A 24,606-nucleotide genomic window follows, 5' to 3' on the forward strand; every position below is an offset into this window, starting at 1 on the left:
CTTTTCAGAGAAGGACAGAGTGACTCCATGCCAATTCCATCCCGCCTCCTACTTTTATCCTCATTAGTGACTTGAATTCAAAACATTCTTATCCCAGCCACTTACTAGTTGAGAAAAATATTTGAAACACTCTACTTATACAACCATTCATTCTATTATACCATAATAAGCAGGTACTGTGCATTACTAGATAAAAGAATCGAAAAGGAATGAATCTCGTATTCTACTTTCAAGGAGCCCGGGTACTGTACGCAGACAATATTGTATTTTAATAATTAATTGTTCATCAAAGAAAAAGATGAGGAACAGGGATGCTAAATTCAAAGTTATTCAAATTGCAAAAATGAATAATGTATGACTTTTATATTAAATACACACTGTATTGAGTAGTCTACATTTCACCCAACTCTGTCTTTCATTTTAAGCATTTTGAATGACAATATGAATAATCAGTTAGGGGAGGTTTATTTAGAAAAAGAAATACCTTATTTGAATGCAAATGGATTATAGCTGAAGATGATTAAATTTTTCTTATCAATTAGGAAATTTTGTACGAGAGCTTTAAAGTCCTGGTCAACCACCACACCCAGCATAGCCCAGTTATCCTTGCAATTTCCTTTCAACATTAAATTATATCTGGTTGATTCTGTTCAATTTTTTATTTCTGATAGCTGTGCCAGGAGGCAATTTTTAATTAAAGAAAATTTGAAAGATTCAAACATGCATAATTGGATTAAAAATGTGATCATTAAAACATTAGATGATAATCATCTGATTGATTGCATTTTTCAGTGTGTTAATAACCTAATACTTTCAATGCTTTGGTTATACAGGAAAAAAGAAAGCTCTTCATAAAATATGATGAATTATCACCTTATTGATGGGACCCATGTAGTAATCAAGAATTGTGGAATCATACTGAACACACACACAACAATAAACAAAGTAGTCCTCTGGAAGGTGTTTGGACAGAATGTGGTAGTTTCTAAAGGACAAAAATCTGCAGTGCTCCCAGAACAAGGGATCCACTAATTTTAAGGATGTATACAAGGGCCCACGCTTCTGAATTTAGCTCAATAATTGTATAGTTTCTTTAGGGGTTCCCAAAGCCCTTTTTTACGGAAAAGCAATTAATTTTTCCTTAAACGCTTAAGATCACGAGGGCAGGACTGGCCTTCTGCTTCTTGTTGGGGAGGGAGGGAACAGAGGAGTGAGAGTGGGAAGAAGTGGGCAGTAAGTCAGTCTAAACGGAAGAAGATTTATGACAGCGCTGCTCAAACTTCAATGTGCATGCAAATCACTTGAGAAGCTTGTCAAAAGTTAGATTCTGATTCAGTAGGTCTGGGGTGAGGGCTGAGATTCTGCATTTTTAATAATGTTGATGTGGGTGGCCTCAGAACCACACTTCAGACTAGCTAGTTTGTACGAAGACTCCATCAGTGGGCTCCTATACCCTCTGCAGTCTCATCTTCTACGTTTTTGATTCTTAGGTACAGCCACGCTGGCCTCTCTTAATGTCCTGTGAGCATACAATCCCAGGGCCTTTGCACTGGCTGTTCATCATGCCTGGCTTGCTTCTTCACTACCCCATTCATGGCCTGTTTCAGACCAAAAGCTCTGGAGCTGCCAGCAACTTACTCATATTCCAATGACCCACTTCTCAATGAGGTCTACTCTGACAACTGGCTTGAAAACAGCAATTTCAAGAGCAGAATCACTGAGAAGGAAGCATTTGATTGAGACCCTAAAGGCAGTAAGGAAGTCATATGACTACCTGGGGCTTAGACTATTCTAAGGCAGAGAGAAAAGCCATTATGAAGGGACTCTGCCTGGCATGTGGCTGGAGTGAAGTGAGGAAGAGGGAAAGTGGAAGGAAAAGTTCAACAGTTCCGAGCTTAAGACGTTCAATGGGGAAACCAGCTCCTGGGTAAGTATAGGCAGTAATCTGGCTAAAAATCATGAAGAGGCTACTGAGTGGGGTGAATCACTAGGTATGGAGCCAGTAGCACTGAGTTAAGTCCGAACCTGCCCTGAAGGTTCTTTATGACCTGGGAGGAGTCTTTGGTCTGACAGCTGGTGACAGGAGGGCCTACCAAACCCAGGGATGAGAAATGGGAAATCAGGATGGTCAGAATCCAGAGGTTTTAGGAATGCAGTATCCAGAGGGTTTCAGGGAGGTCAGAAGGTATGATAATTAAGAAAGATTATAATTAAGATGGTAGCAGAGGACTCCTTGCTGGGAGAACCCAAGAGGAGTTAATTTTATGATCTAAATATGAGCAAAAATTGTTGCTCTAACTGGAAGTTGATAAATGATTTTAAGGAACAAGCACTAGACTGAGGTGATGACTAGGAGATCCTGGCAAACCACCCAAGAAACACACAGAACTGCAAAGTCAAAATGGTCTTACAAACAAACAAATGCAAGGTTTGTTGTTTTTGTCTAAAGCCAAAAGTTTTTGTTTTTTTTTTTGTCCAAAAAAAATAAGAGGGAAAGAGACTGGACAAAGGCCACACAGTGACATAGGAAGGGCAGCCAGGTCTCCTGACACCCACCTTTCTACTACCTCAAGCTGGATCTCTGGGCTCTGGGTTTCTTGCCTGCAGCTAAATACACATGACCAGGTAAGGTCACGTCACACTGATAACTAAAACTCTCTTAGCTATTTTAACATGAAACTAATTCTGACACTACCCAGGTTAAAATCTTCCAGTGGCTTCTCACATCATTTAGAATAAGATCCAAACTCCTCCTTGCCATGACCATGAAGCCCCAGCTGACCTATCTACCTCCCAAGCCTGTCTCCTCCTTTCTCACCTGCCTGCTTCACCTTGCTGTTCCCTCTGCCTAAATGCTCTTCCCTCACCCTCCATCTGGGTGATTGCCTTTCTACTCTTCAGCTCTTGGCTCACATGTCATCTGAGTGCCTGCCCTGGCCAGCCCATCTCAGTATGCTCCCTGAGTTACTAACTATCTCACCTACTTCCCTCTGCCTCTCCAGCATTTGTTTCTTGTTTACTGTCTCCCCTCAAGACCCTGGTAATTCCACATGGACAAAGACCTTGCTTATATATAAAACCAGTAGCTAAAACACTTCCCTGAACAGATTAGGTGCCTAATAATCACGTGAAAAGGGAATGAAGAAGCGAACAAGTAAAGTAGCAGTTGGTGTGTTTTAAATAACCACTAAATCTGAGATACCATGTTCACCATGAGTCAGAAGATGCATCATTATTTCAAATACCACTAATAAAGTCCACATGTTGCTAATTAAACAAAAATTTGATATCGACTGAAAGATGCATCCTCATTTTAAGAGTTGTTAAAATACAAAAACATGCGAGTTGCAGAATTGATGAACTAGGATTCAATGGAACTCACAGCAAAGGGCCCCGCCTGCTGGGTCAAGAAGCAGTGGAGTTCGGAGCTTGTTTCAGGTGATCACAGGGTAGGATGCGCCCAGGGCCACAGAGCACGGCACACCGACTCTCATCTGTTTATACTGATGGGGGGGGCTGCAGAGGGGGGTGTCCCAGCCTCAGTTTACCCTTCACAAATCTGCACCCCCAAGCCTCCATTCCACACAGTCCACTTCCTTTTACCAGTTCACACTTAGGGGCTTGAACTGGGTGCTGGGCACTGCTGTGGCCCCTGTCTAACGGAGGCCTCCCAGCCGTGGGACGCAGGAATCAATATATATATATATATACATATTTTTTTTTATTTTATTATTTTTTTTATTGTTGGGGATTCATTGAGGGTACAATAAGCCAGGTTACGTTGATTGCAATTGTTAGGCAATGTCCCTCTTGCAATCATGTCTTCAATATATATATTTTTAAGCCAGTTATTTATTTACTTACTTATGTTTTTATTTTTGTAATTTCCAATTACTGCGAGGGTGCATATGATTAGGGTGACACTGTTTGCATTTTTGTAAGGTAAGGTCTGAGTCATGGTCGCTCTCTTCACCCAGGACACGTGCACACACCTGTACATTGTGCCCTTTAGGTGAGAACTTACCAAACCCTCTTGCCTCACTTCTTAAATTTTTTTCTCTCAACTGAGTATCTACTAATGGCAAGTTAGTATTGAGCTTGTTTCTCCAAATCCATCCAGGTTGTTACAAAAGATACAAACTCTCCATCTTTTATGGCATACATATATCACAGTTTATTAATTGTTGTGTTGGAAGGGCCTCTGGGTTGCTTACATATCTTTGCAATTTAGGCATCAATCTTAATGAAGGCCGAGAACTTATACAGGGTCACAGGTTGTACAGACCCGCTGAACAGCCTCATTGGCGGGCTGGAGGCCCTGTTTCAGCCAAGACCGTGCCTCCGTATTTCCAGCACCCAACATAGAACTTTCAGAGGAGATCTTTACATATGGCCGAGAGAAATAGATAAAACTATGTCACAAGAAACTCCAAGTCAAAAGTGAGCTAACTACAGCCCACAGGACAAATCTGGCCTAGTGCCTGTTTCATAAGTAAGCTTTTACTGGAACGTGGCAATGCCCACTTGTTTACACGCTGCCGATGGCTGCTTTCAGGCTAAAACTGCAGAGGTGAGCAGGTGCAACAGAGAACATATGGCCACTGAAAACCAAAATATTTGCCGTCAGTCCCCTTATGGAGAAAGTCTGCCACCCTCTGCTCCTCTAAAAAGGGAAGGGTATATTAAAAAGAAAGCCAGGTGTGGTGGGTGTACCTTTAGGCCCACCTTGGGAGGCTGAGGCAGGGGGATCCCTGAGCCCAGGAGTATAAGACCAGCCTGGGCAACATCACTAGCAACAAGCAATATGATCTGAGCATAAATAGGGCAAACCACATGCGGAGGTGGAGGAGTGGAGCTTACATTTGCCTTTGACGCACTCTTCACCTCCTGGCCTTCCCTACAGGCAAAGTTCCAAGAAAATTCCAGAGGCCCACACTTTGGCATGAATAACTGGTAGTGTTGTAGGGTCTGAGCAGGGGTGGCCTGGGAGGGAGAGAGCTCCCCTGATTAAACAGATGCCCACCAAGCACCTGGGAGGCATGCTCCAAGGTCATCAAATAGCCATCCCACAGGGTTCAAAGACATAGAACCTGCTTGAACTTTATTAGTGGTTTCAGCTGACTAAGTGTGGCATTTTGATTTAAGGGTTGATGTTTGAATGAAACGTATGTTGACATCAATATTTCCAAAGAGAAAGTACATAAAGATCGCTGTCTCATCAACAATTAAGGAAATGAACATGACATTTAAATTATACTGAGTCATACAGTGACAAAAACCCAATATTATCACCCAACACTTTCATTGATTGCCTGTCTCTCCCCACAGAGGTCTGATTGCCATAACTGACACAATGTGTATATTCTTTTAGCTTCCTTTTGATGCTCAGTCAATGACCTAATTCACAAAGGAAAAACGAAGGTACATAAGAGTTAAGTGATTTTGACAACAATCAGGAAGTCAGTCGATGCTGGAACTTATAAGCTGGCCCAGTAGAGCAGAAAGAAAATGCATTTCAGAGTCCAATACCACTGGGTTCAGATCATTGGTCCACTGCACAGCTGGGACAAATTAGCCAATCTCTCTGAAATCTCAGTTTACCCATTTGTAAAATGAGATTAAAAATTCTCATCTCACTGTGCTGCTGCTGGGATTAAATAAAATTGCATTTGTAGAACATCCAGGCAAGGTCAGGTACACAGAGAGGGGTCAACAGTGGAGAGGCTGCTGCTTTGTCCTTTCACCTACTTCCGTCTCTTTGTCCACTAACTACCTGTCTCTCTGATCGCAAAAGGACTGGCTACCCCGAATCAGCTCTGTCACCCCCATCTTCATCCCTTTATTTTCATATTGCCCAACTAAGTCAAGCAATGCACATTTAATTTCAGTAGCCAAGCAGTGACGGTGGCAGGACTCAGAGATCCACAATCCTCTGCTGTCATCACAGAGTCTCCACAATCACGTTGACAATAACAGCAATGGTGGGGGGTGGTAACAGCAGGCACTGAGCGCTCACCTTGGGTCAGGCACAGTTGCGTGCAGTAAGTCATTGAGTCCTCAGGATAAACCAGTAGGGGTGGTATCATTATCACCTCATCATACAGTTGAGAAAACAGAGCTCTGAGGAGGCTAAATGCTTTGTTCAGGTTGTACAAATAATCAAAAGCAGAACTAGTATTCAAACCCCAAGCCTGTGTTCTTCTTCCATACTAAGGGGACACACACGGGGCATTCAAACAGGGTAAGAGAATCACACAAGGTAGCCCTGCGTACTTTTGCATAGGCAAATTTTCTCTTTGCTCTCTGCATCACAGTGAAACAACCAGGAAGAGGGCATTTGCGTGGATTCCCATAATCCTGTTCAGATGATAAAATACTGACAAAGAAGGCCAGCCAAATGAGAGCTTGGCTCAAAGTCAAATTGAGCCTAAAAGGAATCACTTTTGAATCGTTTTACGTCTCAACATTATTGTTAACAATAATATTAGTGATAAAATAACTGTTGCACAGCATCCCATTTCCTGGCTAAGAAAAGAAATGGAAGGAGCTCACATCTACGGTGGTGGTTTTGATACACTGAAATCCAGGAAACTGTGGAAATGGCTTAAGTGTGCCTGTTTCTAGAAGATTTTGAGATCAAAAGTGTTCAGATAAGCATCAGCCCTTCCAGACGCAAGCAAATCCCTAACAGACGCAAGCCAATTAGCTGAGATCACGGTATTGCATATTTATAGCACTCTTCAGGAAAGTTCCATGTAATTAAATGCGGGAAACATAAACTTCAAATGGGAAATTTTGTCACATGTTAGGATGTTCAAAATTATCAGTGAGCTTTAGATAATGTAGCATTGGTTTTCTCATTCAAAAGAGAATATATTTTGGATAATTTCTTTCTTTAAGCTAAACATTAAAACAGAACCCTCATTAACTCCAGTTGAAACGCATTTAGATTACATGATGATCTGGGCAAGATGGAAACGGAAGACTATGTCTATAAAGTCTAGCGAATGGGTAAGTAGTGACCTAAGTAGGTATTTACATTGTCCCAACATGAACAAATCACTAGCAAAGGCAATACTATTAGTCAAGCTACTACAATAGCTCTGGTATTAGACAAGGCAAGGTTGACAAACTTTCTGTAAAGAGCCAGAAAGTAAATACTGAAGGCTCTGCAGGCTAGACTTTCCATCACAACTACTCAACTCTGCCCTTGCAGTGTAAAAGCTGCCATAGATAATATGTGAACAAATAAAACTTTTATTTAGAAAAGCAACCGTTGACCCAAGATTATAGCTTGCTGAGTCCTGATTTAAAGGGCACTGGATACATCCCTGGTACACTTCCTTCTCTGTATTTTTCCTGTCTTCATGTATGTAGTAGTAATACCCAAGAAATCAGCACTTTCACTGTCCTCATTTTGCAAGGCAGAAACTCAGAGACAGAGAGTTGAGCAGTTTTTTCAGGATCTCACAGCTCTCAAACTGGAGAGGCAGAATGCAAACCCGACCGAGTGTGAACTCTGCAGCTTAGAATCCTTGCTCAGTTGTGTTCCTAAGAATCAAATTTCAAGCAAAAAATAACAAAATTCCATTTCTTCAGAAGTATTCCATAAAATAGACTTTTTATAAATGCTTATTCCAGAGGCCCAACTGCTTATTTGTGTGAACACATGAGATTACTTTGCATGCAAATAACATCAGTCATTTTAGCACCAAGAGGCAAGGCCAAAAAAAAAAAAAAAAAAGATTAAATCTTTTGAAACTAAATTTTCATTTTTCCTGGAGCACCTTGATTAGCACTCGCTAGGCACTCAATGAATAGAAGGATGAATGGACTTTACGATTAAGTGAGTTTAAAGCTCACATACACAAAACACGCCAGAACCCCTCAAACTGCTCAGCTCAGCCCTGCTCTATCTTTTTTCTGCCGGATTATAATGACACAAGCTGCCATTTCTGCCACCATTCATTTTTCCCCCAAAAGCCCCTCATTCTATGATTTGTCCTGTTTTTCCAAAGTCTATACAAGATGTTCTCAGAAACTTCAGCCATTTAGCCTCAGATAGTTTATTTCAAGATCTTAGACCCCAGGGACAGTCACAATGGTGCTGGAGTGACAATGACAGATCATGGTTCTGTTAAATGTCTTCACTCACTCCTTTGACAAAGCCTGTATGATGAGCCTCAACCAGCACAGAAATACATGAGCAGGGACACTGGCAGAGAGTAGAGGCAGAGATGGCCTGCGAGAACAAGACGACGGTGTAAAGTCATAAAGACCTTGGTTGACTCTGGGCTGGGTTGCTTCTCAAAGTGTGACTGTTGGGCAAGTCACGCAGCCACGGCCTGCTTGGCTTAACTTTCTGAACAACCCTCAGAGGGTTTCTGGAGGATTCAGTGATGCCTGGTGCTCTCATCAGACCCTTACCCGGTGCAGAGCAAGTGTGCACCAGCACAGGATCAGTGAGGGGCCTTCTGATTTTACACTTGTCACCTGACACCCTGTTCCCTTTGTTTCTGATTTCCTTTTTCTAAACTCCACAAGGAGATATTTGCTTCCAAAGTCACCTCTTAATGATACAATTCCAAGGCAGCCACAGTTTCTTCATTGGCCTGCAATCAATTTGTGGAGAAAACAAACAGGCTGTCAGGGGTAGTTACGGTAAAAAAGTTTTTAAGAAAGTGCTGTCACTCCTCTCTTTGCGTGTGGTGAGGCCACCTGGTACTTGGTGCCTCCCAGAGGAAAGCCTGTCTGAACCTCTTACTTTCTAATGCTAACTGTTGTCTTCTTTGATTGTGAAACAGGACACCCATGCAGGAGCGTGCACACCACACTACGGGCTATTGAGAAACGACCCTGCCTGTTGTATGACATGCCCCCCCCCAACTCAAAATACAAGGAGACCGTGCCTTCCCTCCGCAGCCACCCCTGCCAGTCTGCCTGTGCTGAAGCACACACCAGCTATCTCACAGAATGTCGCTGTCCTTGCTCAACTCTGTGGATCTCTGATGCGCCCATGCTGGTGAGTGGGTGGTTCCTCTTCCTCGTGGTGAAATAACTCCATCACCACGTATTTATTCAGCTAGCTTATGGAGGGCATCTGAAAGATGTTTAGGTTTGGGCAATTAAGAAACACAATGCCAGCTAGGCATGGTGGCTTGCACCTGTAATCCTAGCACTCTGGGAGGCGAGGCAGGTGAATCGGCAGAGCTCAGAAGTTCAAGACCAGCCTGAGCAAGAGCAAGACCCCATCTCTACTAAACATTGTAGCACATGCCTGTAGTCCCACGTACTCAGGGGACTGAGCTAAGGGGATCGCTTGAGCCTAAGAGTTTGAAGTTGCTGTAAGCTATGATGATGCCATGGCACTCTACCCAGGGCGACAAAGTGAGACTGAATAAAAAAAAAAAGGAAACACAATGTCACAGCCTTGGTATGCTTATATCTGAGTTTCTCTAGGACATGTGCAGAGGAGCAGAACTCCTGGATTAACTTTACTAGACGATGCCAAAGTGTTTTCTGAAGAGTGGTCAAACTAAGTTATCCTCTCTCCAGCAACGCATGAGAGTTCCCACATTTATGTCCTTGCTAACGCTTGATGCTGTCAGGATTTCTGTTATTTGAGTATCTGGTGCATGCTACTAGATGTTTTTTTTTTGTTTTGTTTTGTTTTTTTTGTGCCAGGGCTGGGTTTGAACCTGCCACCTCCGGCATATGGGACCGGTGCCCTACCCGCTGAGTCACAGGCACCGCCCCTACTAGATGTTTTTTTAAAGCTTTCTGAATGTAATATCCTTGGAAGATTAATATATAACATACACAGGCTATTCTTTAATTTATAAGTAGTCAAACGCAGAAATCTACGGGAATCAGAGGGCTGCGTTTTTATATACCTTCCTATGCAATCAATCCTCTAGATCAAGAGTATACCTTCCTATGTAATCGATCCTCTAGATCAAGATGTACATTTTTATCACCCAGGAACATTCCCTTGGGTTCCTTCTCACCAACTACCCCACAGCACAGCAGGGGTAAAAAATTTGGACGTTTTTCTATTCTGACTTTCATCACCATAGATTAGTTTTGTGGATGGACCAGTTCTTGAACTTCCTATAAAAGGAATGATGCAGGATGGGCTGCTTTGTTTTTGTGTAAATCAGAAGTTCATTATTTTTCATTGTTGCATCATCTTCTATTGTATGACTAGTCCATGTGTATATCTGTGCTCCCACTGCTGGACGTTTGGGTGTTTCCAAGGTTCAAGCTAAAGCTACTATTGACCAAAGCTCGTTATGTACAAATCTTTTGTGGACATTTTCTCTGGAGATACTTGTAAGCATGAAAGTGCTGGCTGAGAGGGTAGAGCACACATGTAACAGTGGAAGAAATGGACGGAAGAGGCTGTGCCATTTGCATCCGCCTGCAGGGTAGCAGGGGGCCTGCACCACTATAGATGGAAACCCTGGGGCTGGTTTCTTTTTTGACAGCGTGTTTGTGGCGGCAACAACAGTTGTGCTAGATGAAGGCTACCCACTGCTTCAGAAGATGTTCAGAGGGGCTCCAGGTCTGGAGACACCTCCACGTTGCTCTTTATTGTAGAAATCTCAGCCACACAAGGTGGAATAAGAAAAGACAAGGCGCAGAGCTTCACAGATAGTTCTGAAAACACTCGGCTGGGCAGCCAAGGCACATTTGCAAATTTATTTCTTCTCTTTCTGCAAGAGGTCTGGAGTGACCAGAGCTATTCTAGAATTTTGCCCGGAGATTTGGCAAGGAGATGATGAATGTCACAGGACTGTGGGAAGAGGGGAAAGGGGGAGAACATCCCCAGAGGTAAGCACAGTCAATAAACCAGGCAGTGGGGGAAGCTACTGAATATTTCTGCAAGGAAACTATTGATCTTATGATCTTGTCATGGTCCCAACTTCCAATCCTAAGTTTTGACCAGAAAAGCTTTCAAGAGTCTCATTTTGTGACATTAATATAGGGGTGTTCTCAGGTGGTTGTTTTTTCACTGATAGCTTTCTGGGAACAGCCAGGGGAGGGAGGACAGGAAGAGTGGCCGTCTAGCTCTGGCCAGTGAAGACTCTGTTGCGTCTGAGGCGATTTCTAACCCTCCCTCTCACATTCTCTCTGAAAGCAAAGGAAGCCTCCCTGTGCCTTACTAAGGCAGGACATTCATGGCGAGAAGGGGTTGGAAAAAGACAGACAAAACCCAACAACCAAATAATCACCACCAGTGAGTTTCCTTTCAGGAAAGACGTCTTTCCTCTTTTGTGAGAAAAGAGGTCTTTTTTAGATGATTGCCAGGAGAGGAGGGTGTTTTGAGAGCTTTGGACGGAGTGTACATGTGTACACCAACAGCCTGCTGGATTTTCCTGGGGTGAGTACTACAAGAAGGAAGAGAGAAGAGAAAACAAAAACTTGAAAGAAACATATGCATGCTTTTTAACTGACCTAGGACAGAATGCACATTGCTCAATATGGAATAATTAGGTAAAATTATTCATAAGACTACATTTCTATACCAATTCACAAATGTGATTTTTTTTTAAAGGGTTTTAAACAAATTAGAGCTAGACTAAGTTCTTAGGAACTAATATTCACATATCAGGGGTGCCTCCTGCAATACTGGCTCTTGTCTACCAAAAGCACTATAAACAACTGAGTCAACATGGAGAGGGGGGATCCCCCGGTCTCCCTAAATCTTCCCTCTCCAGTGGATGCTGGTGGTAGAGTGAATAAAAATCTTTAATTGGACACATATCAGGCTTTGGTCCATTGCTTGATGCACAGGTAGAGGAGGCCAGAATCAAGGGCAAATCACCTCCCTCCACTCTCGTTTTATGTCTTCATAGGTCCTGAGTTTTTAAAGATCACGATTTACCTGAAAAAATGAACATATAAGAAATAGCACTTTAGGGTGGTGCCCGTGGCTCAAAGGAGTAGGGCGCCGGTCCCATATGCCAGAGGTGGCAGGTTCAAACCCAGCCCTGGCCAAAAAGTGCAAAAAAAAAAAAAAAAAAAAAAAGGAAATAGCACAGTAACCCTGCGCTCTGAGCCTCAGACATACATCGTCTTCTCCTGCCAACATACAAACTTCTTCTACACCTGCCCTGCCTGAATCCCCTCTTTGCTTAGAAATTTCTGCTCTCTTTAGGTCTTTCTGGTCATTGTACTTGAGACACTTCCAAACCCTCAAGTCCCAGTTAAGTTTGCTGCTTCCCACACCTTAACGTGCTTAACTATACGTCTCTCCCAAGAGTCCATACACTCAGTGAAGGTGGGTCCACGTCCTCGGCGCCCAGCTTCATGGTGTACTTAGATCAGGAACTCAACAACTGGACAAAATTAACCAGCACTGTTTGTAAGAATTTTAAAAGTGAGGGGGATAAGTAGAAACACCTTTGGGAGCATGATTAGGAAGGTGTCTTTGGAAGGAAGGTAAATGAAGCTCTGTACCCCTCATGGAAGGGGAGCCCTGAGATGAGACCTTCCTTCCAAGACACGAGGAGGGTTGCTCAGCTGACAGCCGGTACCATCTGCACCTCAGGGGTCTATCAGAGTGCACGCTCAGGCTACTTTTGCAGGGATGTTCAGTCAATGACGACATGCAGTGGAAAATAAGGGGTGGGGATTCCTGCTAGCCCAGGACTCCCCTTGGGCAACCTTTCACCTGAGGTTCTCCAACAGACTGGCCAGGCCTTCCTTAGGCCAATCTTCCTTCTGGGGGGTGTCAGACCAGCAGAGTGGTCTGAATACTCTTCCTGCCTAACCCTGCCCTCTCCCCTTTACCCTCCCAGGCAGTCCTTCCCTGACAAAAACCTCTCTCGCACTTAAATTTCATCTTGGTGTCTGCTTCGCAGAGGATCCTACTGACCAAATGCCAACTATGGCTGGCTGGCGTGTTTCAGCTAAAAGAACATTAAAAAAGAAATTCTTCCTCTTTTTTTTTTTTTTTTAAAAAAAATCACTTAGTGAGAAATTAACATTTTAAGATATGAAAGCCAGAGCTGAAGAAATAAAAGCCATTTCTGAAGTGCAACAGAAATCCATATTGATTCTTTTCTTTGCACATCACTGTCATCATTCCCAAGCCAGAGACTCTGTGAAGGGCACAATTATTTATGTTCCTTCAAATTAACAGATTGTTCAAATCCCTCATAGGACCTTCAACTGAAAATGCTTCTAGTTTTTTTTTTTTTTTTAAACTATTTCAAATGTGTATTTTCTTCTGGAAGAATGAAAAACTCCAAATCCCCTTTCTTCCCAATCGAAACAAAACTTGTATTGGCTTTAGTTCTCCTTTCCTTCCATCCAATTTTATACAGGGTGGCCATCACATTCATGTGCAATTTAAATAGCCTGCAAATTACAACTGCACACGTATTTTATGGCCACCTTGTATTTTGTCCTTCCACTAATTTATCTGTATGTTTACTTGATTCCATCATTTGGCTAATATTTACTGAGTACAGTGTGCCACAGACATGGTTTCCTATCCTCAGGAAGCTGACACTCAAGTAGTGATATATGATATATGAGTAAATAAAGAAACATGTCACTCCAGGTAAGTGCTCTGAAGAAACACCCTTGGGACAATGTAACAGAGTGATGGGAAGGGGGTTGGGGAACAAGTAATCGAATAAGGTAAGTAAGAAAGAACTTCTAAGAAGGCAGGATCTGAACTGAGACCTGAACCCTATTTTCCTGCTTTCTCTAGGATTATTATTATTACCTGCTGCATGATTCACAATTATGAGAACAGAACAATTAATCCAAAAATCCTCCTTGCTTCAATCGAAGGCTGACAACTAGTTTTAAGGTTCCCTGAGAGAGGAGGAAGAGGGTTGCCACTGACCAAGCTCTACAAGCTCTACAGAGTTGGCTAATATCTAAAGACAATCCTCCCCCAAACGTGTGAAGACATTTTATCACAGCTGTGGAGATGAAGGGGAGATTTATTACAGTTACTAAAGCTACTTCTGTCAATGTCTTTGGAATTCGAATTAGATTATTAAAACTTTGCAAATCATTGCTTTACATCTAGACTCCACACCTCACTGAGACAAGGGTACCTTTGAAATTAGAGGATCCTGATGTCAAAGGTAATGATGCAGTGCCGATAATGAAGTTGCAGGGAAATTCTTCCAATAAAAACCAGTTGGAAAAGACAGAACCCATTTATCTTACTTTCTCTCCCAGTTTTATGCCTGAGGATAACAGGTCTGCTGCAAAGAATAGCAGCCTAACCTTTTCCATTCTAGTAGCTGCGTGATGCTTGCTTGCATTCTGTAAAGTTTTTTATAATTTGTCGTGGTTATTTAAACCTTTCCCCTAAATCTGACACACAAATAATAAAGTGTATAAATGAAAAGACAATTGAAAAAAGAATATTTTGGGGAGAGAGATGAGACAAATGGCAAGTTCAACACATATGGATAGTACATCTTAGGGCGTTTTGATTTATAACCTGTGCATTTAAAGTGGTACCTGAAGAGAAACAAATTGCTTACTGTTCACCCAGACCCATTTGCAGGTAATAAATGGGCGTGCTCTTTACCCATCAAATAATGGCTGTAATGCCCTTCAACATCAGTGGATGAGAAATGGGTGTCACCCTCTGTCCTCTGCAAGATAACCCAATTCCTTCAGGTAGAGATCTGAGCCCTTCCCATTCCAGCAAAAGGAAGCGTATGTGTCATACTTACCATGATGTACGACGCCCTTCAACCCATGGATAATAGGATCCAGTGCAGAATTGTCCCTTGGACTGACCTACATGTAAAGAAAACATGATTGGTTAAATCTATTCTGGCATCAGACACAACAGCCTCAGTTTAATCTTCTAAAGAGAAGTGGGGGTGGGGGGGAGATGTTATCTAGCAAGCTGCTTAGGTCTCACATACACCACGGGTGCTCACCAAATGCAGGAGATTTATGAGATCATAAAATCAAGTGCGGAAGTCTAAATCAAAAGAAAGAAACTTCTCAGAATACATTATAACAGGAAAGAAATACCATAGTCCTAGAAAAATCTTAAAAAGTAACTGCAAGACTTTTTTCTTGTTTTATTAAAAGTAGGCCCTAGACGGGCTAAAAAGGCATTGGAAGTCATCAGAGAGCAATGCATCACTGACCAAGTATTTCCACACCTTCTGGTGACTCTGTTTCCCCCTTCTTTTGAGGAAATGGATCAGTTCCCGGCTCGCTTATTCTCCTCTGTAAGGACCCCGGTCCTCTGGGAAAAGTCACATACTCTCAGGAGCATTTCTGAGTGTTATGCAAGGTATCATGCATAACAGAATCTCCCACCTTCATTTGTTTCTGGGGTTTTTAATGCTCCAAAAGTTAAGTCCCTTTGGTCTTGACCCCACTCATTATTTCCCTTAATTTGCTGATACTGCTCAGCAGAAGTTCTCATTCTGGCTCTTTCTTGAAGATTTAAAATTTTGTCAGCATATGACTGTGGCTTTGGGGTACTTTCAGAGAGAGAGAGAATAATTTGTAAATGAAACCAAATACCTGGGACTTGCTTTACGACAATCCAAGAGTGAACAGCAGAGGGAGTGAGTGGAGTGCAGCTACCGCAGACTGTCCTTGAATCAATCCTTTATGACCTTGGGTGACGTGTGTACGACGGATCATGACACAATTTACTTTTGTGTATGTTTAATTTTTTTACAAAATATAGAGTTTTCCAAAATCCATCATCTGTGGTCAGCACAGCTCCTGCTGCCAGCCCACCCCCAACCACAGGGAATCATTGAATTCACATCTAAAATAATGAAGTTGAGATACTGATGAAACTTTCCCTGTGTAGCACGGCCCAATTTGATGTTTCCAAGTTTATCAGAGGAATACCTAGCCATCGCTAGGTTGAATTTCAACGTGACTGAACATTTTCCACACCCTTTCTTCCCCTTACACATTTTCCCTGCAGGGTTGCTATTCCTCATTTGTTCTCTCTGACGATAACCCACTCTCCTCTCCTCTGCTTCAGCCTTGCCAGCTGACAGCAGTGGTTCTCAGCTGGGGGCAATTTTGCCCTCCCAGGAGGACATTTTTCCATGTCTAGTGACATTTTTGTCACAACTGGGGGGAAGGCAGGGCTTTTGGCATCAAGTAGAATGGAGGCCAGGATTGCTGCTAAACATCTTTTGACATTTGGGATGACTGCCCACAACAAGGGTAATTATTACCTGTCCCAAGATGCCAATGATGCAGAGAAACCCTGGTTGGATGTTCTGTGAGTTAATAGTGATTATAGCCTAATGTCTGGAACCCTGAGTTACACCTAAATTCAGAACACAGGTACTAATATACACAACATCATGTTTTTAGACTAATAAAATCATGTGTAATTTGGTACTACACTGAAAAAAAAAAAAAAAAAAAAAAAGGAGTCAGTAGATGGGAACCCAGCATATCAGATCATGAAGGTGGAATTCTGGGGGTTGGCATAAGTGTAGCTCCAAATTGCCTGAGCCAGGGGTTTAACACACTGGTGAAAGCATGAAACGTTCTGGAAAAGGACAATGTATGCCATAGAATACACCAAATAAAAATTGTATTTGAGGAAATATACGTTGGCACCACTGTTAGCAATTTGATCAAAATTCAAAAACATGGTCAAAAATGGAATCACAACGCAAGAACATAAGAGAATCTGACCAGTAAATGTGGCCAAATTTTTAAATAAGCTAGAATAGCATAAAATAAGAGCCTGGAGAAAGATTCCATATCAAATTGAAGTTACAGGCAAAAAGATGGTCTCTTTGGCTGGGTGTGGTAGCCCACGCCTGTAATCCTAGTGCTCTGGGTGGCTGAGGCAAAAGGATCGCTTGAGGTCAGGGATTCAAGATGAGTTTGGGAAAAAGATGGTGTCGGTGTCCTTGGTTCCTGTTCATGCCAGTTGAATTATCTATAGTTACTCTAATATCTGTGGGAGTCAGAACAAAGTGGCTGCAAATCCCTCCCATTCCTGTCACATGTACCTTTGCAATCTGACTTTGCCCTGCCCCATCAAGAGTATAGATGAACTTCTCCACCCTTTACAACTGGGATTGTCCACATTACTTGCTTAGACTAATGGAATGTGAGTGCACATGATACAGACAGAAACTGAAAACCCTTGGATTCTTGGCAAACCTGAGACCAGGTGGAGAATTCCAAATTACCCTACCGAAGGAAGAATGATCACAGAGAGATGTGTCCACATGCTGAGGTTACTCTATCTAGACTCACCAGCCTGCTAACCACCAGGTGGGTGGAATGGCATATTCAAGACCATCAGTCTCAGCTGAATCATCTGTAGTCCATGAGACCAGCTGGGCTGACCCTAACCAGAAGAACTGACCAGACAACCTACAACTGGATCATTTATGATAGAGCAAAAATTTAACTGTTAGATTTTCTGTAAGTATGTGTAGAGGCAGAGGATAAGGGATGGGCTATGAGATTGATAATATATTTATTTTTATTTTTTTTGACACAGTCTCACCTTGTTGTCCTTGGTAGAGTGCCGTGGTGTCACAGCTCACAGCAACCTCAAACTCTTAGGCTTCAGTGATTCTCTTGCCTCAGCCACCCAAGTAGCTGGGACTACAGGCGCCCACTCAATAATCTGTTTAGGTAATACAGATTATTACGCTTTGCTTATGGTTTGGTCTAAAGGTTTCCCAGTGGAAGTGCGCATCACAAGGCACAGCAGCATTTTCTGTCCACCAGATCAACTCATAAGTTCCTCCAAAACTGTGTTATTCTTCTTTTGTCATGGCACCATGCCTCAAATTCTCTGATCTTCAATCTCATCTTAGGGCATACTTTCTAGTTGGGGGATCTCTGTGGTTTGAATGCACCCCTTAAATTTTATGTGTTGGAAACAATCTCCAATGCTACAGTGTTGAGAGGCAGGACCTTTAAGAAGTGATTAGTTCTGAGGGCCTCTGCCCTCATGAGATTATTGGTCATATCTCAAGAGTAAATCTGTGATAAAAATGAGTTTGGCCCCCTTGAAAGTTTGCTCTCTTTTAGTCAGGTGATATCATTCACTGTGTTATGAAAGACCCTCAACAGATGCCAGTGCCACACTCTTGCACTCCCCAGTCTTCAGAACCATGAGCCAAATAAGTTAGTGATCAATTACCCAATCTTGTGTTATTCTGTTACGACACCGGAAAATGGACTAAAATAGGAACTTTTTTTTTTTTTTTTTTAGAGACAGTCTCATTTTGTCGCCCTTGGTAGAGTGCTATGGTGTCACAGTTCACAGCAACCTCCAGCTCTTGGGTGTAGGCAATTCTCTTGCCTTAGCCTCCAGAGTAGCTGGGACTACAGGCGCCCACCACAACGCCCGGCTATTTTTTGTTGCAGTATAGCTGAGGCCGGCTTTGAACCCGCCACCCTCGGTATATGGGGCCCGCGACCAACCCACTGAGCCACAGGCGCTGCCCTAACATAGGAACTTTTTTTTTTTTTTTGTAGAGACAGAGTCTCACTGTACCGCCCTCAGTAGAGTGTTGTGGCCTCACACAGCTCACAGCAACCTCTAACTCTTGGGCTTACGCGATTCTCTTGCCTCAGCCTCCTGAGCAGCTGGGACTACAGGTGCCCGCCACAACGCCCGGCTATTTTTTTGTTGCAGTTTGGCCGGGCTGGGCCTGAACCCGCCACCCTCGGCATATGGGGCCGGCGCCCTACTCACTGAGCCACAGGCGCCTCCAAGATAGGAACTTTTAAACGCATTTATTCTTATCTGATGATATGAAAGCCCAAAGAAAGCGTTCTTAATCCTCCACAATTAACACACTCCAATAACATTTGTAGGCCATGCAAAAGGAAAATAAGCAGGCAACCTAGTCCAGGTTCAATTTCTGGTCACTTCTGGTGATAGCATTTGTGAGTCTGATACTCAGACCTGAGATATTTGACCCCAGATTCTAGGGAACCCCATCAGTGGGAAGTCTTCCATGCTGTATGCTCAGCTCCACTGGCTTCACTGCTGGTCTATACGGCTGGGGTTGAGAAGATGGATGAAGAAAAAGGGAGAGAAAATATAGAGATTACCGGCTGGTCAGAGTAACTTCCTAGTACAATACGGAGCTCATTCTCCAGTCTGTGTCTTGGTTCCAAAACCCAGGGTGGGGATTCAAATAGCATGCTACTAAGTGGATTTGTTCCAGTAAGGCATAACCCTAACTGAAATAATCACTTTCACTCACTGTTTCAATCAATTTGCCACTTAAAAAAAATTCATGTGCAGAAGCTAAACAATTTTGGCAGCTTTACAATATGACAGCAGTGAGGAAGGCTGTTTTAGCAACCTGTGTTTACATTTATTCTCCATCCAGGGTGGAGCAGGCCAAGGAACAGGGAAAATACAGAGTTCTGAGTCAGGCATACTCTTTGAGATTCAGTGTCCTCATCAGTGAAATGGGGATACAATCTCACAAGGCTGTTATGAAGATTAAAAGTTTAAAGCTTGAAGTACAACGCTGACCTCAAAAGTAGCATCCAATATAAGGGTACATAACATCGGGCAGCAAGTTCACCTACACACTTAAATCTAAATGAATGTCAAACAACAGCAATTTTATCCCTGAATTTGTCAATGAACTTGGCTCTAAAAGTAATACCCCCTTGAGTTCAAATATCAAAAGATTTAAATTCATGTTTTATTTGATGTACACTCAATTTTGTAATATGCTGCTCCTCTTAAAGCCACAGGAAGAGTTTTCCAGGCTCTTGAAATTTGCTTCCTTCCACTTTAAGATCAAAGGAGTTATGCTGTAATACCGAGAAGGCAGCAATTGCACAAATGAGCTTAAAACGGACCAGAAGAAACAGACACCCCCTTTCCCTGCAGAGTTTGTGCTCTCATTGCAAAACTTAGCTCCTGGCACTTACACTTCAGAGGAGCTTTCGTGGCATTAGTCATCTTCAAAAGGACGGCACACAAACATGAGAGAGGGCTGTGAATTAAAGCTTGTCCGTTGTCTTTAGATATAACCCAAGTGCAGAGACACTGACAGTACAGAAAACCACGACATGTAGGCCCTATTCATCCAAATGCCGATGAAATCTAAACTTCATAAAATGTTCTATTCAATTAACAGCCCACCGTAAGGATTCAACCAATTATGAAATTAGTAGCAAAATTATCAATAATCTCTAGAGATGTCTTAATAATCCAGGCTCTACAAGAGGGCCGGCGTTTATTCCCACTTGAAGCACAATTGACTGGAGGGAGAGGCCCCCCCAGACCGCATGTGAATGCATTCAGACATGTGCTGCCTGCTGCCCCCTGTGCCATTTGGCCCTTGACTTAGAGCCCAATAAATTTCAATCTATCAAGTCCTGGCCATCTGCTAAATAGGATGGCCAAGAGAACCTACTTGTCTTGAATCCGACATCGCCAGCTGCTCTTTTAGTCCCATAAATGTCACATCCAACCAATATTCTCCTGTGGGAAAAGAGATTTATGCCCGCTGAGAATGACTGGCCACACGGTTAACCATGGCTGTGGAAGAAAGTGACAAACGTGTGACCAGAAAGTATACACAGCCCTTGTGAACGGCAGAGATGGTGATCAACCCACCTGGGCAATTGCAGATAGTTAACTGTGTATTCACAAGCTAACTTGCCATTTCAGGCAAACACTTTTCAAGAGGTCTGATTTCACATCTAAATTTTCCTTTTCTTCCGTGGTTCTTTAGATAAGAGCTGTGCAGCAAGGATGCTATAGCTTCTTTTCATTTTGACTTTAATACCTTAGTTACTATTCACCAGAATTTGGTTCAAGTTGCTGTCAAGAACTTTCTGGCACAAACCATTTGTAACTTGCCTATGTCCCATGCTGCATTTCAGGAAGTCCTTACCCAGAGACAGAGCACAAACCAGCTTCCTTTATTAATAAATTAAATACTTGTTAATAATTTAGGGTCATGCCTGTGTTCAAGAAGGCAATTCTAGCATGAAAATCACTAACCATTGAGCTGTACCGAAAACACCCTTCTTTTCCTGAATCTTTTTTTTAGTACTCACAAATACTACTTTTCTTCTTGTACAGACTATGGTCTGTTCTGATGTAGAAATTTCTTTGCTTTCCCTTTTGACATCCCAGGATCATTTTCTTGACGATCACTGCTGCACTGTGATTCTAAAGAGCAGAATCAGAGGTGCTGGTGCTGGTGCATTTAGTATCACAAACTGCCATGGAATGAAGTCAGACGATGCAGAGTGAGGCGTGGAAAGGGGAAAAGGAGCTCTGCAAAGCTACAGGACTTTTTGTGAAATTCAGCTAAAGGAAAATAATGAAGTGTGGATTCCTGGTTAGGTTACTTTAAATCTGACCACTAAAATTCTAAGATCACACATTAAGCCTAATCTAATAGATATGCCAAACATCACCAAGTCTTCTCACAGAAGAGCCCTTGTCCAAAGGGAAGGGTATGCCCTGTATCCCCATCTATTTTCTAGCACTTGACAGGGACAGACTCCTGGGACTGGTTTCCATCAGCACAGAGAAAAACTCTTAATTCCTCAGCCCCGGGAAGGGATTAATAAGAAAAGAAAACACAATTATAAATGCTAATAGGATTCACACCCCCACCCCCCACCCCATGAAGCTTAAGCACTGACATGGCTTACTTACTGTTAATTCATAATATTAATGGAAACTAGTCAATTCACAGGTTATTTATTATTCATCTCCAGAGAATCAAAATTCATGGCCAGAGAAGGCCACCAAAGAAATGAATTTTGTGCTCTTGGTTGACTTAAACTGATCATTCTCTGTCCGTCTGCCCCTACCCGCCGAGGCCACCACAGTATTTACCATCTAACCATCAGACTTGGCCTGGAGGAGTGCATTACCCGGAAAAGCAGCCCCCGAGGGGTGATGGAGGCCAGAGCAAATCTGTACCATGGCAGGTCTTGCCAGCAGCTGGCTTGTCTGTTGTCAATGGGCTGGGTATACAAATTCCATTTCCTCTGGTGTTAGACTCAACCCAACACTCCATTTCAAAGTCAAAGCAGGAGAGTGGGAGGAAGTAGGCAGGCTGGGCTTTCCTGGCCAACGGTATTCCCAGAGGGGCCACATGGTGATTTTCACCCTTCTTTGCCTTTTTAAAAATGCATTGTGTCGGGCGGCACCTGTGGCTCAAGGAGTAGGGCGCCGGTCCCATATGCCAGAGGTGGCGGGTTCAAACCAGCCCCGGCCAAAAGAGAAAAAAAAAAAAAAAAAAAATGCATTGTGTCTCACAGCCAAGAATGCAGTGGGGCAACCTTTACAGCAGTTCAAGAACGGGTCCTAGAACCTGCCGGCCCCACCCCTGCCAGTCTTCTCCAAGTGCAGGTTGTTCCTTAACAGGAAAGAAGCAAAAGAGAAATTCCAACCTAACCACTTAGAGGGGTCCTAAGCTACAATGCAAACCATTTCACACAGACACTGTCATGACCTTTGAATTAAAAAAATAAAAAAAGTGTGAGATCTGGGGAAGCCTGGGGCAACAGAAGCTTATTTTCAGTCGGGTGACTTTCCTGTAAGTTTCTCCCTTGCTGGACTCTCCCTTGTTAATAATCTAGCCATGCACTGAAAAGCCCCAACAATATCAAAGGCTTGGTGGAGAAAGCAGAGCCGACTGTTTTCACACATAGCAGGTGACTTCAACCAAAACACATTAGATATGAACTCTCACCCTTGTTTTTTCATTCCCTCGAAGCAAAAAGCTGCTGGGGCACTCCATTTACAAAAGACTCAAAATCCAGGGAGCATTGAGTGGGGACTGCTTTAAATCCCTGCCATGTATGTAGCAAGAAAAATACAAGAGACAAGGTATATTGGATCAAAGGGGTTGCCAGGTTGATCTTTCTGCTAAAAAAATTCCTCCTTAGGAGTAGGTAAAAGATTGTCATTTTGCATTACTGGGGATATGGGGAAGACTGCAAATATCATGTCGGTATCATATATAAAATATTAAAAAGATCTGAATGACCTTAAACACCCTTTTAGAGTTGTATAAAGAAAAGGTAGAGAAAAATGGTATGGTGCCTCCATTAGAAGCACCCAGCTCTTTAGGCTGACTGTGGTGATTCCCAATGATCCCCAACTCCAGCTATGAAGGCCCTTATGTAATCTCCCCTGGAGGGTGAGCTGCATCTAGTGGCCTATGAGGCAAAGGCAATGGGACATCACTTCACTTCTATGACTATGTCACAGAAGATCCTAACCTCCACCTTGTAGGCAGACTTCATTTCTGCCCCTCAGCTTGCATACCCTGGGGAAGCCCACATGACAAGGGACTGAAGGTGACCTCAGGCCAACAGCCTTTGAAGAACTGAATTCTACCAACAACCCACGTGAGCTTGGAAGTGAATCGTTCCCCAGCTGACATCTTTATAGCAGCCTGTGAGAGGCCCTGAAATCAGAGGACCCACAGAAACTGAGATATTCATACATGTGTTGTTTTAAGCTGCTCAGTTTGTAGCCATTTGTTACATGGCAATACATAACCCTGTGCCAAGAACTGGGTACTGGAATAAGACGTGCCATTGGACAGATCACAGTGCTGTCCCCTCACATAGTTGAACATCTAATTCTAGCTCCCACATCCCCCACAGAGAGGATGAGGGCCCTGGTTTCTGAATTCATGCGTCTTCATTTCTAATATACTCTGGTATATTAGCTCTCAAAGGCAGTTCCCATCCTTCTAGATAACTTCTTGGCCCCTGATGTACCTCCCCTGCCCTGTTACCTCACAGCTATGGAAGGAAGCTGTATGTTTAGAATCCAAATTCCAACCAGCAAAACTTGAGAAAAACAACGAGCAAACCCCAAATGGAATAATTCTGAGACAAAGAGTTTCTGGTAGCTTTTAAGTTTAAACATAGAAAACCACAATATCCCTGGACAAGGTACAGGGCGTAATACGGTGATGTGGGCAATTACTGATTTAGATTCACAGCAAACAAGTTAAGTGCTGTAAATCTTAATAAACAGTATATTCTGTTGGCGTACACATTCCAATGCTTTTTTTTTTTTTCATGAGAGGATATTTTTAATTAGATCTCTAAATGATTGCTTCCATAATGCAGCCTCTGAAGTTTGATTAAGTATCAATTTTCACTCCCTTAAGGAGTACCCCTTAGGCCATTTCCTATCCCAAACCATGTGCTCATGTAAGGGGTTTGGTGTCTGAGACTGTACAAGAGACTTAAGCTCCCTGCCACCGTCCTCTGAAATGAACCTGGTAACTCATCCAATGAAAACTGCTTTCAGGAGGCTATAGTTAAAGCTGCCAGAGCCCCTGATTTAAAAGCCTTAGTTAAGCAATGTTGGGGGATTGGGGACAAATAGCTTATTTAAGAGGACAAACATCTTTAAATCCACAAATTAGGAGAATTCATTTCTAGTAAGTAGTCTAAACAAAGTCCGGCCCATCTCAAGAAAACATAGATTAATGCTAACTGAACAGTTTGGCTTTGTATTTAAAATACACCTGAGTTCAACAGAGAGTAAAATTAAATTGCAACAAGGACAGACAAACTCCTTTGCAGCAGGCCTTGATTGATAGAATGTGCCATTTGCAGCAGAGCAGAATGGAA

The 24,606-nt window shown here is 42.8% G+C and overlaps 1 protein-coding gene across 4 annotated transcripts in view; it reads right to left on the reverse strand.

The window, feature by feature from the left end:
• Window positions 1–24,606, reverse strand: part of PTPRG (protein tyrosine phosphatase receptor type G) — a 773,199-nt gene that overhangs the window by 158,034 nt on the left and 590,559 nt on the right. For all 4 annotated transcript variants that reach the window (XM_053598712.1, XM_053598711.1, XM_053598714.1 and 1 more), the window contains one exon: window positions 14,712–14,778. In XM_053598712.1, the coding sequence (XP_053454687.1) occupies window positions 14,712–14,778 (67 nt within the window). The remainder of the gene's footprint in view (window positions 1–14,711; window positions 14,779–24,606) is intronic.

This window comes from Nycticebus coucang, chromosome 8, assembly GCF_027406575.1.
Source record: "Nycticebus coucang isolate mNycCou1 chromosome 8, mNycCou1.pri, whole genome shotgun sequence".
Classification (NCBI taxonomy): Eukaryota; Metazoa; Chordata; class Mammalia; order Primates; family Lorisidae; genus Nycticebus; species Nycticebus coucang.